General features: G+C 44.2%; 1 protein-coding gene across 21 annotated transcripts; it reads left to right on the forward strand.

Moving 5' to 3' along the window:
* Positions 1-366: 366 nt before the first annotated feature.
* On the forward strand, positions 367-16,459 carry SEC22C (SEC22 homolog C, vesicle trafficking protein). Of its 21 annotated transcripts, none has more exons than XM_085539179.1 (11): positions 367-418; positions 1,438-1,487; positions 1,808-2,008; positions 2,679-2,832; positions 4,119-4,213; positions 4,743-4,966; positions 6,395-6,558; positions 7,556-7,738; positions 11,619-11,737; positions 12,302-12,367; positions 13,644-16,459. In XM_085539179.1, the coding sequence occupies exons 6-11, from the start codon at positions 4,785-4,787 to the stop codon at positions 13,842-13,844; spliced, it is 915 nt and encodes a 304-aa protein (XP_085395305.1). In that variant the 5' UTR covers positions 367-418; positions 1,438-1,487; positions 1,808-2,008; positions 2,679-2,832; positions 4,119-4,213; positions 4,743-4,784; the 3' UTR covers positions 13,845-16,459. The 21 variants fall into 21 exon arrangements, 16 of the variants coding, with proteins under 16 accessions (XP_085395305.1, XP_085395296.1, XP_085395304.1 ...); XM_085539170.1 differs by having other exon boundaries at positions 4,757-4,966; XR_014943270.1 differs by lacking the exon at positions 2,679-2,832 and having other exon boundaries at positions 4,757-4,966; positions 7,556-7,734.
* Positions 16,460-16,683: the final 224 nt, after the last annotated feature.

The following is a 16,683-nucleotide window of genomic DNA, read 5'->3' on the forward strand; positions in this document are numbered from 1 at the left end:
CACCCCTGTCATTTGCTATTACGAGCTAATTACTGGCATTAAACTATTAGAATGACAGAATTCAATAATAACTCAGCAATTCCTCATATTATATTTCAAATTTAGGTTTTAGATAGACAAACTATTGTGTCTATTTGTGTGTGATCGAGCAATGAGTCTGTACTGCTTCCAAAGGATGCCTGCCTTGGGATAGCAAGCCAGACTCGAGCAATCAGAGAATCACAGCTTGGCTTAACAGCAGCCTATAAACGTGGGGGAACGAATATCCAGCAATACAATGTTAATTGTGGTGGGGCTGGTTAACAGACAGGCCTGGAACCCCCCTTACAGACACCCCGCCTCCCCCATCCCGGCGTGCTCCGCTCTATGGGCGGGGCGGGCCGCGCTGTGGCGGCGGAGCAGGCCCGGGGCGGGGGAGGTGAGCTGGGCTGAGCTGATGGCCGCGGGGCGATGCACGGCTTCATTCTCATCCGTCCCGCTATGGGGACAGGAGAGCGTCCGGGGGTGGGGGGTTGTGAGGGGATACTGCGTCCTGAAGGGGGTGGAGGGACCTTGTGGTGGAGGGGTGGGGTGTGTCAGGGTGGTGGGAGGGAAGTTTGAGGGTGGCTGGAGGGTGTGAGGGGGGACGATGTGGGGCCTCGCTGAGAGTGGGAGAAGGGGAAGGGATTTGGAAGGGCTGTGTTCGATCCTGGTAGACAGGCGGCAGCAGAAGGAGGTGATCCTGCCATGATACACTGCTGAGCACTGTGACCGGTCCTGGGCCTCCAGTGCTACAGAGACATGGGGAGATGCCATAAGTGATGCTGTGATGCTGCAGGTCCTGGAGCTCTGTGCTGGGAGGAGAGGCTGGGAGCTGTGGCTGCTCAATGCAGAGACTCAGTGAGATTCTGCCCGTGTCCATAAATCCCATGGAGACTGGCTGCCCAATGCTAGGACAGGAGGCAGTGGGCACAAACTAGCTTCATCTGACCATCAGGAAGCACTTCTGTGCTGGGCAGCTGCCAGAGCATTGCCACAGGGACCCTACGATTGTGGGTCTCTTCCTTGGGGAACTAAAGAAGCCACATGGATGTGGTGCTGGGTGTCCCTGCTGGAGCAAGGGTTTGATCAGATGGATCCAGAGGTCCTTTCCAGCCTCAACCCATCCGTGCTTTTGGGACTGTGTGTTTGCTTGCACTAAAGGTGGTTTATATTTTTAAGAGATTAAGGGAAAGAGCTTCAAGCCCGTAGAGAGATGTTAATGTGTGATTTAGGTGGGGCAGGAGATTTCATGGGGGAGCTGAGTGTTGGGGTTTGAGTTCCATGCAATACGTGTTATGTGTGGTAGTTGATAGTAGTATGTCTGGACATAATTTGTGATGGAAGGTTTTATATTCTCTTCCTTTTGTTTATGAGCCTTTGTTTATCAGCTCCTTACTGATGTGTGTTTGCTTTCAGAGCCTTTCACGTAGATTCCAAGTCCAGAAATTAAAGCAGGAGTTTCTTCAGTGAGTTGGATCTAATCTTCCATGGAGGAGCTTGCATAACAGTAAGAGATCTGATTCAGGCTGCCTTAATAATCCCTTGGTAGTCACTGGGGAGACTGAGCTGCTGCTTAGGGAGCGAGGGATGGAGGAGCTGCCTTCTGGTGAAGTTCAATGTGGGAATGGCCTGAGCAGCCCTGTTTGCTGGAGGGCTGGTAAAGAAGTATTGCTTGGGGGAGCTCTGAACAGTTTTCTGCTGAGGTGTAGGATGTGCAGGTGTTTTGTGTTAAGAAAATAATAAGCACTGCTTACTTCAGTTATAAACTACAGCTTGTTCTTTACAGGCTTTGTGCCAGTAGAATTGCTGGGCTCTACCAGGTGTTAGTGATTCATGCTCCGGAAGATTTGATACGTGCTTAATCAAAAAACACAAAGACGTTGTCAGAGTACAGGACCTGAGTTCAAAGGCCTGCCACGTAAAGTCCAGTGCGGATACTTTGGGCAGCTAATCATACACAAACAGAAAGGGGCCAAAGGAGGAAATGGTAAGTCAGACTGAAAGAACAGGATCACGGATTGACTTGGTTCTATGTATGCCTTGATCGGACTGGTAAGTTAGGAAAGCGTTTTTTTCGCAGAGAGAGTGGTGAGGTATTGGAATGGGCTGCGGTGGAATCCCCATCCCTGAAGGGGTTTAGGGGATGTGTGGACGTGGCAGTGAGTGGTAGATGTGGTGCAGTTATAGGATTTGGTGGGTCAGGCTGGTAGTTGGACCTGGTGACTCTGAAAGAGAATCAGAAGATCAGAGGGCTGGGGCACCTTTCTGATGAGGAAAGGTTGAGGGAACTGGGCTTGTTTAGCTTGAATAAGAGAAGGCTGCAGGGAGGCCTCATTGTAGGCATCCAGTACTTGAAAGGAGTGTATAAACAGGAGGGGGAACAGCTGTTTGTGAGGGTGGACAGTGATAGGACAAGGGAGAATTGTTTGAAACTGAGACAGGGGAGGTTTATGTTGGATCTTAGGAGGAAGTTTTTCACCCATAGGCTGGTGACACACTGGAACAGGTTGCCCAAGGAGGCTGTGGATGCCCCATCCCTGCAGGCATTCAAGGCCAGGCTGGATGTGGCTCTGGGCAGCCTGGGCTGCTGGTTGGTGCACACAGCAGGGGGTTAGAATTGGGTGAGCATTGTGTTTGTTCTGTCTCCCCTCTTTCAGCAATGCCTGCAATGCAAGTAAACCCCTCAATCACTGAAAACTGCATGCGGCCTTGTGCACCTCGGGATGCTGTGTAGTAACTACAGATGATGTTATCTGTAGTGGTGGACACATGTATATTTTTAAGCTTAAGCTCTGGCTGCTGGTTGGCACGGTGAGTTGGAAGATATATGTTTAATAAACGTGTTGTCTTTCTGTTTTGTTGTATCTGAAAGATAAATGAGAACATTCAGTGCAGTCCCTGTGTGGTGTTTGCCAGGTGGGACATTGCTGAGCTGTGCGTTGCCAACCATCAAACAATGGCTTTGAGCTCAAGTGTGGTAGATTTAGATTGGATATAAGGGAAAAGTCTTTTACAATGAGAGTGATGAGGCATTGGCACAGGTTGCACAGAGATGTGGTGGATCCCCCATCCCTGGAGACTTTCAAGGCAAGTCTATATCAGGCCCTGGGCAACCTGATCTATTTGTGGTGTTCCTGTTCATTGCAAGTATGTTGGACTGAATGGCCTTTAAAGGTCCCTTCCAACTCTAAGGATTCTGTGATTCTCTAAGTTGTAGAGCAGCACTGGTGTGTGTGACCGTACCTAAAAGGTAACTGTTCACATTAATACATCCAAGTAGGCAATTTCCTTTAGTGTTCTCATTTCACTTTTATGCTAAAGCTGAAGCAGTTTTCTGTAGTGCTCCATCCGTGCTGTTGCCACACGCTGGAGGTGGACGTGATGTCTCAAGCTGACGTGCAATCATTCTGATTATTGTTGAAACACATTCTGATGCACACTGAAGTGAAGTTGGCAAGCTTAGTTTGATTTTACAACCAAGATGAGTGCTGGAAAAGAGATCTCAGCTCTTAGGAGATGATAGGAGCTCTGCAGGCAAGGGGGGTATGAGTGGCTGTGGGGAATGTTCTTTGCTCTTACCACCTTAGGTAGCAAAACCACTTGAGAGTGAGGTACCTTTTAAAGACACTTGGAGCATTGGAAATGATTTTTTGATACGGGCTGCTTAAAGCTGTCATTCCCTTTAACAAACGTTTGACTTCACACTGATATTTCTGTGCTTTTTTTGTTGTTTTTTTTTTCCACCTAATGCTTTATTTATGTGGTTTGCCTGAAGCGGAGTGAACGCCTTCTTTTATTTCTCAAGTTATTTGAGGTAATCTCTTAATGTCTGCAGATTTAGAGGTGCTTTACAGCAAGCCGGGATAACTTGAAATCAGCAGTTGTGGTATCAAAAGTACTTTGTGTGTCGTTTCGTAGCTGGCGATGTCTCTTGAGTGCATCTAGGAACTGATGTCTTGGAGAAGAAAATGAGCTGTTTGTTTTCCTGAAGGCTTTCGAGGATGTTGTTCACCCACTGCACAGCAGGGTTTACATATTCATACAGACAAGGGCCAATTAGTGAGTTATCTCATGCTGTCCCTGTGATTCTCTTTCAGAGGTGATGGGAGCTGTGCTGTTGGTCTTCTGGCACCTTGTCCTGAGTGATGGCGTGTCCGAAGGGCAGAACTCCTGTGTGATCTGAATGTACCAGGTAATTTCCAGTAATAGCTTATGGTGGGAGACTGTGACCTGATAAAGGACAAGAAGCCAAGAGGAGGGCAACATTTGTTCTATATTTAGCTGTAATTACTTCTCTAAAAAGAGCACGCCAAGCTATAAGCATTTTAAAAAATGGCTGTGTTGTACTGGGAAATCAGGCCTCGCTGCAGCACTAACACAACTGCAGGCCTAATGAAGCTGCAGTGTCCTTAGGAGTGATCTGGTTTCTGTGAATACAAAGAACTTAACTCAGCATTTCTGATGCTTCAGGTGAAGCAGGAGAAGGGAGAATAGCGAATGTTTTTGCTATCAGATCCCCACCTCATCTGTTTATTTGCGAGGTAACAGATGGACACAGCTCTGACCTTTGGGAATACTTTGATTGCCTTTCAGCAGCAGCGCTGTTACAAGAGGATTTGTTGAGGGCAGTGCAGAATAACTCTTTGAGACGCGTCTGTCTTGTGTAGCAGCCTGTAAAGATCTGAGGTGGCATTCACTGCTGTATCTTTAACTGAAATCAGTGATTTCTTTTCAGGTTGTCCTCATGAATACTCCAGTGGAGAATGTCCATGATCTTCTTTGCTTGTGTGGTGCGGGTGAGAGATGCTCTTCCCCTCTCAGCCTCCACAGACTTTCATTTCAACCAGGACTTTCTGGAATGCAGAAAGAAATTGAAGGCATTATCCTCACTTCTGGCACGGTATCCAAGTCGAGGCACAGCAAAAGGACGTGACCTGAGCATACAGTGAGTTCCTACCTCAGCTGGTTTGTTTTCTCACTTCACTTGTTTAAGATGGCTGTGCTGGAGATTAATTGAACCTTAAGGATGAGGTGAGGTGTATTCTATGAAACCCTATGGATTGTAACCTCCTAGCTGTATTTGGAAACTGAATTTCACAGTGCCGGAACCATGCAGCTCCTACTCAGTTTTATAAGCATATGTTAAGAGTTGCTTAGTTTAGTTGTCATTTTTTTATAGCAAATCCATTCTGCTTAATGGATGGTACTTGTCATTATTGGCAACTGGAGTGGGTTGGACTTGGTCTTGGTGCCTAGGAATTTACTAGCTTTATCTAAAACTGAGCCCAAACCCTATTATTTGCTGACAGTCAGATCTTCCTCATGCTTTCGCAGTAGATGATGTGATATGATGTGATCTGCTTGACCTAGAAATCCCTGGGTTCCTCCAGTTCTTATCCTGACTTGCACAGATCTGCCTACAGTGGGCTGGAGCTGTGTGGAGGAATGAGAAATGTTTTCTTCTATCAGAGAAAGATCTGCTAGTCTTTATTTCAAGAAGTCAAGGTTCTATTCAGAGACATTTTGCTTCCTATTCAGTTTAGTTTTAAAAATGAGTTGTAGTTGGTGATTGTAGGAAAGCTTACACTGATCCTGAGCTGGAACTGTGTCTCTTCCCGAGGGAGTTACTGGGGAAAGCAGATACATAAGCTTCAGCTGAATGAATTGGGAAATCAGTGATTATCTTTTTAATTCTTTTTCCTTCAGGTTGTGTTTATGCCCTCTAGTAGTAACATATTCTGCTGATAAATAGGAATGTGATGAAACAGGAGGGAGAACAATTGTTTACATGAGTTGATAGTGGTAGGACAAGGGAGAATGGTTTGAAACTGAGATGGGGAGGTTTAGGTTGGATCTTAGGTGGAAGTTTTTCATCCAGAGGTTGGTGACGCACTGGAACAGGTTGCCCAAGGAGGCTGTGGATGCCCCATCCCTGCAGGCATTCAAGGCCAGGCTGGATGTGGCTCTGGGCAGCCTGGGCTGCTGGTTGGTGACCCTGCACACACAGGGGTTGGAACTAGATGAGCACTGTGGGCCTTTTCAACCCAGGCCTTTCTATGATTCTATGATTATTGTGGGGATTGTGGAAGTTCAGCTGTCCCCACTGAGTGCTGACACCTGAACAAAGTACCGAGTCCCACATTACTTTATGAAGTCCAGATGAGAGTGATTGCACTCATCCTTATGAAATGCCTGTTCAGTGTCCTAGTAGTTTTGGGGGCATCTGTAAGTGGAAACTTGGGCACATAAACTTCTATCCTGGTCACTTTTGAGTGATGATTTTTATTTTTCTTACTGAAGATCATCTTCCTTTGTTGTAGATCACTTAACATTGATGGTGTTCTTGCTTTTATGCATTTCTTTAATGTTTCAGTTTCCTGTCTTCTGGGGAGATTGCCTGCATGGCCATCTGTTCCAGCAGTTACTCAACCATCATGGCATTTTGCTTCCTGGAAGAGCTTCAATGGGAATTTGCTGCTTCTTATGACACAACAAGCATCAGTTTAGCTTCCAGACCGTATGCTTTTCTTGAATTTGGTTTGTACCTTTGTTTTCTACTAAGAATTTATTGTCTGATACTTCAGTGATGTTAAATAATGTCTCCTGGCCAAAGCTTGGTCATAAAAATGAGTCTATATGTGTGTGTGTGCCTTGGCATGCATGTGTAGGAGGAGGGGGAGACTTTAAGTGCATTGAACTATTAGATTATCATTCTTCCAGTTCCTGAGAGCCTCAGTAATAGATGAGCAGAATGTGGTGCTACTTAATATATAAGCATGGAAGAACAAGAAGTCCACATCCAAAACACTTTGTAATGTATTTGGAAGGAATCTGATGAGTGTAGACAGATGGGTACAGGGAAAAAGGAAGACAAAATAGATTGTTAGGAACACATTCACTTCTGACACAACTTAAATTCATGTAGTACTTCATAATGGGCCTGTTCAGCCTGGAGAAGGCTGTGGGGTGACCTCATTGCAGCCTTCCAGGACCTAAAGGGAGCCTATAAGCAGGAGGGAAGTCAATTCTTTACAAGGGTAGGTAACGGCAATTGAGTAATCTTTAGGGAGAACTCATTATACAGCCCTCATATGTTTTGTATGTGTTGTCTCTTTAAGACATGAGGTCAAATTGCTTCATTCAGACCTTGTAGGAGTTCAGAATGAAAAATAAATCCCCAAAGAAATGAATGTCATGATTTGATGGTGACCGTTTAGGGGGGTGGACAGTGATGGGACAAAGGGGAATGGTTTGAAACAGGGGAGGTTTAGGCTACATCTTAGGAGGAAGTTTTTCACCCAGAGGGTGGTGACGCACTGGAACAGGTTGCCCAAGGAGGCTGTGGATGCCCCATCCCTGCAGGCATTCAAGGCCAGGCTGGATGTGGCTCTGGGCAGCCTGGGCTGCTGGTTGGCGACCCTGCACATAGCAATGAGATGATCATTGTGGTCCTTTGCAACCCAGGTGATTCTGTAATGAAGAACTAACTGTAGTTGTGTGCAGATCTAAACTCAAGGATGTTTTTATGTTTCAGATAATGCCATTCAGAAAGTAAAACACCGCTTTAACTACATGAGTGGCTCTGCAATGAAGGTCAGCTGGGAGAAGGTGGAGGAGGAGCTGAGGTTGCAGCCCCCGGTTCAGCTGAAGCTGGAGGATGCAGAGCTGATGAATGGGATGGCTAATGGTGGGCACGCAGGAGTGCATGTGGAGGTTGGTAAGTTGCTGCTGTGCACAGGTGACACTAGACTCACTGAACCTCACCCTGCAAGTGACAGCAAAGTGTACATAAAACAGCAGCAGTTGTTTGTTTGCACTGGGAAATAGATATAATGTATATGAAATGTGGGAGAAAAGCCTGCCTTTGTGTCATGGGGAAGAGCTCATGGTCTTTGGGGCAGATACATATTTAAGGCAGTGCTTTTTTTTTTTTTTTTCCTCAGCCTACAGTAAACTTTATGGGCAAGCACGTATGATTGAGCCAGGCATTTTGTGTGTTGAAGTATCCGGCTTTTAAAGCAGTTAATTGCTGAACTGTATTTGGTCAAAGAAGCTTCTCTGATCTGTTGGTCAGTGCAAATTCAGATAGAAGATAGTAATTACTATCTCATTAGGTTACATCAGCCCCAAAGAAGCCCAAGTTCTGGGCAGCCTGTTGTGATGGTTGGCAGCCCTGCCTGTGGCAGAGGGGTTGAAAACAGATGATCTTCGATGTCCTTTTCAACCCAGGCTGTTCTATGATCCTATGGAAGAAAGGATTAGGAGAATGTGTTTGAGCCGAGGGTGAAACTCTCATTCTCAGACTGTCCATCTTGTTGTTCTCCCATCCTCATTGTCTGCTTTTACTCCTTAAAATCTAGTGCCTCTGACTAAAAGCCTGTAAGGTGAGATCACATAGAATCACATAGAATCATCCTGTAGATGCACATCTGCAGGAAGCAGAAGGAACTTTCCTTAAAAAATGCTGACATTTTTCCTGCCTTTAAAAGTGCTGCCCTCTTTCTAATGACTCTAAAGTTAGTGTTGTCTTGTGGTTCAGTTCTGTGATCAAAGTCCTGCTTATTTCCTCTGCAAAATGAAATGATCCTAATCCCATTAACATTACGGTTAAATACAGCTAGGGTACCATGAGCTTGTATTTCCTCTTTTTTGTTATTCTTGGCTTACAAAACACTAAATTAAATTCCAATTGCCCGGTCTTCATGTTTCCAATGGATGAACTGGAATCTGATTTGATGGAGGAATTTGTAATGGATCAGTGACCAGGAGGAATTAAAAACAGAAATGAAAACATTTGGTTTAGGAGTCAGACTTCTGGGTGTGCCTCCAAACCATGCTGGGAGGTGAAATGTGTTCATGATGTGGCAGGGCTTAGAAGTTATTTGCACCAGTGTGAACAGTGTCGGTGCCAGTAAACATGTGCTAACTAATCTGTGTCCACAGAGCAGAAATTCATTTTCAGTTCCTCCATATTCTTCATTGCTTTCTTTTATGTTCCATCTGCCTTGTGTCGCTGTTTTTTTCTCTGTGGCTTAACCCAAATGCTCAAATTGTCCTATCCTTATTTTAAGGCTCGTGTTGGTGATCATCTGTTTCCATCAGCTGCAGTCAGCTTTCCTGGTTTATTTCCCTCTCTCCTCTCAGCGTTGCCACAGTGCTGAATCCCACTTAGCAGCTCTAAGTTTAGCTGTGTGCATGCATGGTGTCTGTTTCCTTATTAGTGTTATTTATATTCAGGCTTTGCTAGACAGGGGACTTGTTGAGCATACGCTGAAGTGTCCTGGTTAAAGGAAAGCAATATTAAGCATTCTGTACTGAAGATGAAACCCAGATTGATCACAACATTGGTCTTCTCACATGGCTGTAGCCCCTGCCTTCTTTTAGCTTCTGTCAAGTGTTTTGCTTGGACTTTACATTTCACTGCATAGTAAAACTGCAAAATTGCCTTTAAATGATTGGATTTCTTGCATCATTTATTTAGATGAAAGTATGTGTGACTGTAATACACAGTAATACTAAATAATGTGACATATTGCGAGCGAGATGAATACATTTCCCTCTGCAGCTGTTTTGGGGACAAAATTATGGAGGTATGAATGCGTGTCGTGCAAATTAATTTCGTAGGCATTAATTTCATAGGCATTTATAAGAGATCATTTATATCCCTATGTTAATTTGGCACTGAGATTTTTGAAATTCATCAATCAGAATCTCCCTTAAAGGAGAAGACGGGTGTTTTCCTCTAAGCCATGCAGCAGGGTGGTGCTTTAGCAGTTGAAGTGTTTTATCTGCCACTGAAGCAGAGCTGGAATCAGTCTCTGCTGTGTTGTGTAGTTTACCTGCAGTAATCAGGAGCTGTCTGCTTCTGGATGGAAGGCTGAAGGTCCTGAGACAGTGGAGGCTTTTTCAGGGCTCCTTTATTCTGTCCTTTATCTCATGGATGTTGGTGCAGGAGGTGATTTTGATACTTGATACTTGAGGTTCACATAGGCCTTGTTGTGCTTAAAGTGTTCCTATGATGATGCAAAGATAGAACATAGCAAGACATGTGGGTGTAGGCTGATGCTGGACTGGCAAGGATAGGTAGGTTGGGAAATAGGTGAGTTTTTGGTCAAACACAGCCCTTAATTAGAAGTGCCACATTCCACAATTAAGTGCAAATCGATAGTAATTGCTTTGACCTAAATGAGGTATGAAGCAATTAGGTCATCCTGAATAAATAGTATTGGGTGCATGGGTGTTAAAGAATGTAATAGTGGTGGAGAGAGTGAGAAGGGAGAGAGATAGTTTGCTGCTTCTGGAATGTAGGCCAGTTGGGAGACAGGGAAAGAGAGGAATTGCAGTGCAGTGTAAAATAAGCAGCAAAAGCCAAAAACTGCAGCATTCAGTCTGGTTCCTAACCCCTTTTTGGCTGTGTTCTGTCAGCCTGCCCTGAGAGCTGGCACTGATGGGAGCAGAGACAGTATTGTCTGGAGAACTGCCACAGGAACTGTTCTAGCAGCAGAGCATCTGAGTCCTGGGCTTCAGCAGTTGTGTATTACGTTCTGGCAGCTGCTTAATTAGGGCACCGATTTCCATATTGCACCTAGGTCTGGGGCCCCCATTGTAAGAAAGACAGGGAGCTGTTGGAGAGGGTCCAGAGGAGGCCACAAAGATGCTCAGAGGGCTGCAGCACCTCCACGACAAAGACAGGCTGAGGGAGCTGGGCTTGTTCAACATGGAGAAGAGAAGGGAAGGCTGCGGGGTGACCTCATTGCAGCCTTTCAGGACCTAAAGGGACCCTATAAATAGGATGGGACTCAACTCTTTACAAGGGTTGGTAATGGCAGGACGAGGGAAAATGGTTTTAAGTTGAAAGAGGGGAAGTTTAGGTTGGATACTGGGGAAGTTCTTTACTCTGAGAGCAGTGAGGTGTTTTAACAGCTGCCCAGAGAGGCAGGGGATGCCCCATCCATCCCTTGAAGTGTTTAAAGCCAGGTTGGATGGGGCCCTGGGCAGCCTGGGCTGGTATGAAATGGGGAGGTTGGTGGACCTTCCTGTGGTGGGGAGGTTGGAGTTTCATGATCCTTGAGGTCCCTTCCAACCTGAGCTGTTCTATGATTCCATATGGGAGTGGTGCAGGTGAAGCTAAACTTTGGGATGCTGGACTGAACCCTTGCACTCTCAGTGGGAAGAAGGACATGAATGCTTGTTGAGGAGGGAATGAAGTACTCTCCTGCTGTTACAGACATCAGGAATCTCTTTAACTTATCTACTGACCAGGGAAGAGCAGTCAGTCTGTTAATGTGCTGTAATAAACAGGTAAAAAATACCTGTATATAGCACAAAAGAAATCAGTGCGAAATGGCTCGAGAACAAGTTCTGTTGCTTAATTTATTCCCAAGTATTGTGTAGCTGGCACTGATTTCTAGATGTCCAAAGAACTGAGCAGTGCAGTGAAACAGAAAAGTTGCTCCTATTTATTATTGGTCTTCTCCAAAGCATGTGTGAAAATCACGTAAGCTGATTTCAGCTGCTTTCTGTTAAAGGATTCAAAGCAGTGCTGCAAATTTTCACTCTCTTTTCATTCTCTTTTGGTGTGTGTGTGTTTCTTTCAGCTCCTGCTTACAGAATGCAGCGTGTGACCCCCCTGGGCATCCTGTCACTTGTTCTGAACATCATGTGTGGAGCTCTGAATCTCATCCGAGGAGTTCACCTAGCAGAGCATTCCTTTCAGGTAACCCTGACTGACTTGAAAGCTGTCATTGAGATGAAGAAGGAGAGTTACTGGGGTAACCAGGTTAAGGGTGGCTGTTCTGCTTTGTAGCAGAACATACATCTCTCCATGGGAAGTGTTTTGTTTCTCCTCTCCTGCTGGAACTCAGGTGTGTTGTTGTCTATCCAGGATGTTGTGCTTTATTCCTTTCTGCTGAGATTGAAATTGGGAGGTCTTTCAGAGCTGAGGTTGTGATGATTGTTTTCATTCTTCGTTTCATTCTAAATACTTCTTTGTAATTTTCATTACACAAATGTGAAACTGCAAGCAGCTTTAAAAAAGACAAAAAGGACTATCCTGAAGGTAGAGAATCAGATGTATAACTTATCAGATGTTATCACATAAGCCTTTTAGTGCCTTGTTCAACCCTGTTGATCTTATTGCTGTTTGGTGCTGCTACAATCAGTCAAGGTAAACTAGATTGAGAGGTATTTAATGAAGGATAATATTCTGAAATAAAAAGTAATGCTTTCTAACAGCTGTAGTTGATGTAGTTTCTTGTTTGTTGCTTTTTTATCCTGACAGGAGGACTATGAAGGAATTGGAAACGTGGTAGCATTTTTTCTACCTTTTCTAGCCTGTCTTTTTCAGGTATGTTAACTTTAAACGAGTTGCTTTCTGATCTTTGATATTACTATTATATGTATATATACAACAAAATTGTTTCCAGCTAAGCAGAGGCACAGCTTGGTTCTTAGCATCTCGTCTAGTTGATTCCACAGAGGTATTCCAGTGAAGTGGTACAACAGTTAAGAGTGCCACATGGGCCTCGGAAATTGCAGTCACAAGCTTCTTCCATGTTTCTATGCTGTTACACGCCAAACTGAGCTGAGTCTGATAAGTGCCCACCCAAAGGTGGCTTGTTTCCCAAAGGGAGCTCCATGATGCCTTTCTGACAGTGGCAGACATGGCTGATAGACGTCTGTAACCTAACCACGTTGAAAGGCCGAGTGTGTATATTTATCCGCTATTTGTTGTATCACAGTAGATAGGCAGTGAGTGTCTTTCAGCCTTCATACGCCTCTGTTTATGACAGAGCTTCAAAATGGAGGTAATATTCTGAATCTAAAACTAGATGCAGATATTATTTGCTAAGAGAGACTGTCCTGCTTTTTTCCTGTTAGCACCTGAAACCAGAGAAGCTTAAATATGAACAACCAAATTCTGTCTGCAGAGGTCATCTTCACAAAGTACTTGTGCTTAAACTGAGCTGAAATATGAAGTGCTTTCTATTTCATGATCTCTACTTGTATCACTGGCACAGTTGGAAGCTGTGACCAGAAGTGTGAAAGCCTGATCTGTTGCTGCCTGAGCTTTAAATAAAGAACTTGTCTGCCAGCAATGGGTGGGATTTTGTTTTCTCCTGTAAGGCTTGTTGCTCTTTGTCCATATTTAACAAATGGGTTCCACCTGATCTTTGAATTAAAAAGAAAAAAGAACAGCCCCAAACACTTTTTGAGCCACACATGGACAGAAATGATGGTTTTGCTACCAAGTCAGCTCTAGAGAACGAAGCCCTTCACTTATCCCAAGAGCAAATACAGCAAGAACGGATCAGGTTTTGCTTACTTCCTGCTTCTAATCCTCAGTGGGTTTTGCAAGTTGGCTCCAACTTCAAACTCCTTTAGTTCCAGGCTGAGGTAGGTAGGACGGATTGTGCTGACAGGCTGTATTTGATGCATAGGCTCAACCAGTGCTGTGGGTGGGGGCTGCTGCCCTGCTCTTGTAGGAGGAACTTCCAGCATGAGAGCTGCGAGGAAGCTCTGAGCTTCTTAGTGATCACCGCAATAGTAGGTACATCCAGCTATGTCTCCTGTCTGTATGTACGTCCTTTAATGCTAACACTCTTTCTCTGTTTCTTTTGTAGTGTTATTTGTACCTGTACTACAGCTCGACGAGGAAGGCGAAGACGTTTGTACTCTTTTTCACTGTTTGTTTATGCAATATTTACTTGTATGGATTACGGAATCTCTGGCAAATAGCCTTTCACATAGGAGTGGCATCTCTTTCCTCCTACCAGATACTGACAAGGCAACTGATGGAGAAACAACCTGACTGTGGAGTATGAAAAAGACTTTGGGTTCACAACTCCCTTTCTGCAACTACTATTTTTTTGGTATTAAAATGGCCCAAACCAGCTAGGAGTATTTTTAAACATTTCTGACCTCAAGGAGGATGTTTCAGAGCAACATGAAATACAGTAGTATCCTGCTGCAATGTCACTCACAGTGAAGAATTCAGCTGTGTTCTACATAATTCTATGGTAATTGTGCATGGTAGATTTTTTGTCAGGTGTCGTCAACGGGTCGAGGCTCTCCTTACCATAAACAGGCTCTTACTCCTTGACTAACACCATCCAAACTGCATTTTACCATCAGTCTCGCTGGCTTTGTGACAGTTTGGCAGCCCCAGTGCCTTGGCCTGCCAACGCTTCTGAAAATATTAGTAACATAAAGTGAAGGTAAAGCGGTGGGTAACATTTTTGTCTATAGAATTTATGACACGTTCTTGGTAAATGTAAAGAAAGGAGTGGTTTGCCACTCCTAGTTAGGTGAGCTCATTATCAGTGGGGAAGAGCATTAGGATGAGATTCAGGGTATTTTTTTCCTGGGTTTTGAAGGAAAGGAAAAGACTGGCTTCTTTAAAAACCCTAGAGGCTATAAATATCTACTGGCTAAACAACACGTTGCCATTAACCGTGTGCTTATTGTTGAATCCCAGATATGCTTAGGGCAGCATAAAATGAACCAAGCAAACACAGTGACCTTTCAGCTCGGGTGGCCTTTATTTCCTTGGTTAAGGTCACTCTCACTGTAAGGGCAATTCCATCTTTGCTTGGTCTGTACAGGTAATAAACCTTCCAAACATCCTTATGACAGACCACTGGCTCCTTCACCTTTAGAACAGAGTTTAGCTGCTGACTTTAAAGCCATCTCCAGTAATGGAGAGCAAGAGCAGGTTCTCTTTTTTTTTTTTAATCTGAAGCACCTTTAATTAATGGTGTTGACTTCTTACACTCAGATGAATTTAGGAGAGTGCAAGTTTGGATGTAGTACTTAAGAGCTGAGTTTCATCACTTTTACTGCTCTGGGTGTTCCCGTACGGGATGCAATTTGGCATGTATATAAACACATAAGGCTGCCTGTGCTTAAAAGAAAGCACAGCATTTTGATGCCACTGTCCCTGAAGGGTTGTAAAAACTCAAACTGAAAAGATGCGGGGCACTATAAGTGTGTTATTGTCCAACGATGGGCACAGCTTTTCCTTTTTATTGTTGGCTTTTCCTTTTTATTGTTGGCTTTTCCCTTATAAGCCTATTTCATGGTGACCCCTTTTCCTTCATGCAAAGTCTTTCACCAAAGATATCTTTGCTTCTCTCATAGTCTCTACCTCTGGTGGTTGCATAGAGATTAATCTCATCCTGTGGGGAAAGGGTAAAGCATTTCCTGCTACAGCTGCTTGATGAAAGGGACCTCAGTGACATCCTCAAGCTCCTATTTCCTACCCTTTTCGCCTCCATCAGGTGTGAGAATCCAGAAGAGCTGTACTAGTTCTCCATAGGCTTCAGTAAAACTGGTTTGCTATCACATAAGACACGCAGATCACAGCCGGGGCAAAGGGCCAGGAAGTCATTATCTTCTTTGTGTTCCACATCCCCCTATTAAGCAGGCAGGAAGAAACTGTAATATTCCTGATGGTTCCTGAGCATCTATTTGCTTTATCATAAAACAAATGCATCCCAATGTGAGCAACAGCTTACTTCAGTGAGGAGGGTAGAACAAGGTGTTGAGACAGCTCTTGTAATTAACGTAATTAGAGTTGATAGAGATTTACATTCAACCTTCCTTTGACGTTTTCTTCCTGAGAATGTTTTGTCAAGTAAAATAGGTTGGTGCAATGGAAATGCTTTTGAGGAATGGATAGAGGATGTGACTGGGTCTCCTCTGAACGGACAAAGCTCTGGTTTGCTGCAAGGCTTTAATCCCTTTCTGACCTTATTATTTTTCCTTATTAAGCCACGTTAAGGAATCTGCGTGCATTCAATTGAGCATCGTTTCTGTGCACTTCGTAGCTGTGGGTTTTGATTTGGATACAAGGAAGAGCAAACGTTTGACCCAGTTTTTGTTTCCTGTTGTTATTTGGAACAGCTTCTGTATCTGTGTGCCACTGACACAGTTAAACCTTTTCCTCCAGCGAAACAGCAGGAGGAATAGCAGAGCTTACATTGATTTCGGTGCTTTAAGATTTAATAAAAAAGAATGACTTGCAGTTTGAGTACATGAAATCTGACTCATAGCGTGGGATTATGGCTGTGTTGAATCAAATCCCCAAACCAGGAATCCATCCCTTTTAGTTCAAGCTGTTGAACGCGGGTTGACTCGTATCTCCTTAACTCTGTCAGTTTGTGAGTCCCTGGGAGGTTCTTCTCCTCGCCCAGCAGCACAGCGTGAGAAAATTGACACAGAGGAAACTTCATTAATTTAAAGATTAGCAGGGCGTGATTGCTTTATGAAACCCATTTTCTGTTCTTACCCATTAAGTTTATGGAAGGTGGGCTGGTACCTTTTTAAGACGTTTTTTTTTTGCACTGTATTAATAAATGAACCTGTGTACATGTGTATAAAATCACTCTGCGTGTGTATGTATATATGTACATATCTAATAAATGGCTTTTTTAATTTACTTCTTTGTAATGGCTGCCTCCTCTTTTAGTTCTGGCTGTTGAATGGCATGACTCAATGGGAATAACTTTTGGACCATCAGGAACCAAATAATCTCACTGAAATCACAGAGCTGGAAGAAGCCAGGCTTGCATCCTTGTGCTGATGTCTTCCTATTCCTTCACAGGCTCCATACCTAGATGGCAGACAAGGAGGCAGCTGTGAGAAAAGCAGGTTTCGGAGAGC

Source organism: Coturnix japonica, chromosome 2, assembly GCF_054131305.1.
Source record: "Coturnix japonica strain WE chromosome 2, WE-NBRP24, whole genome shotgun sequence".
Taxonomy (NCBI): domain Eukaryota; kingdom Metazoa; phylum Chordata; class Aves; order Galliformes; family Phasianidae; genus Coturnix; species Coturnix japonica.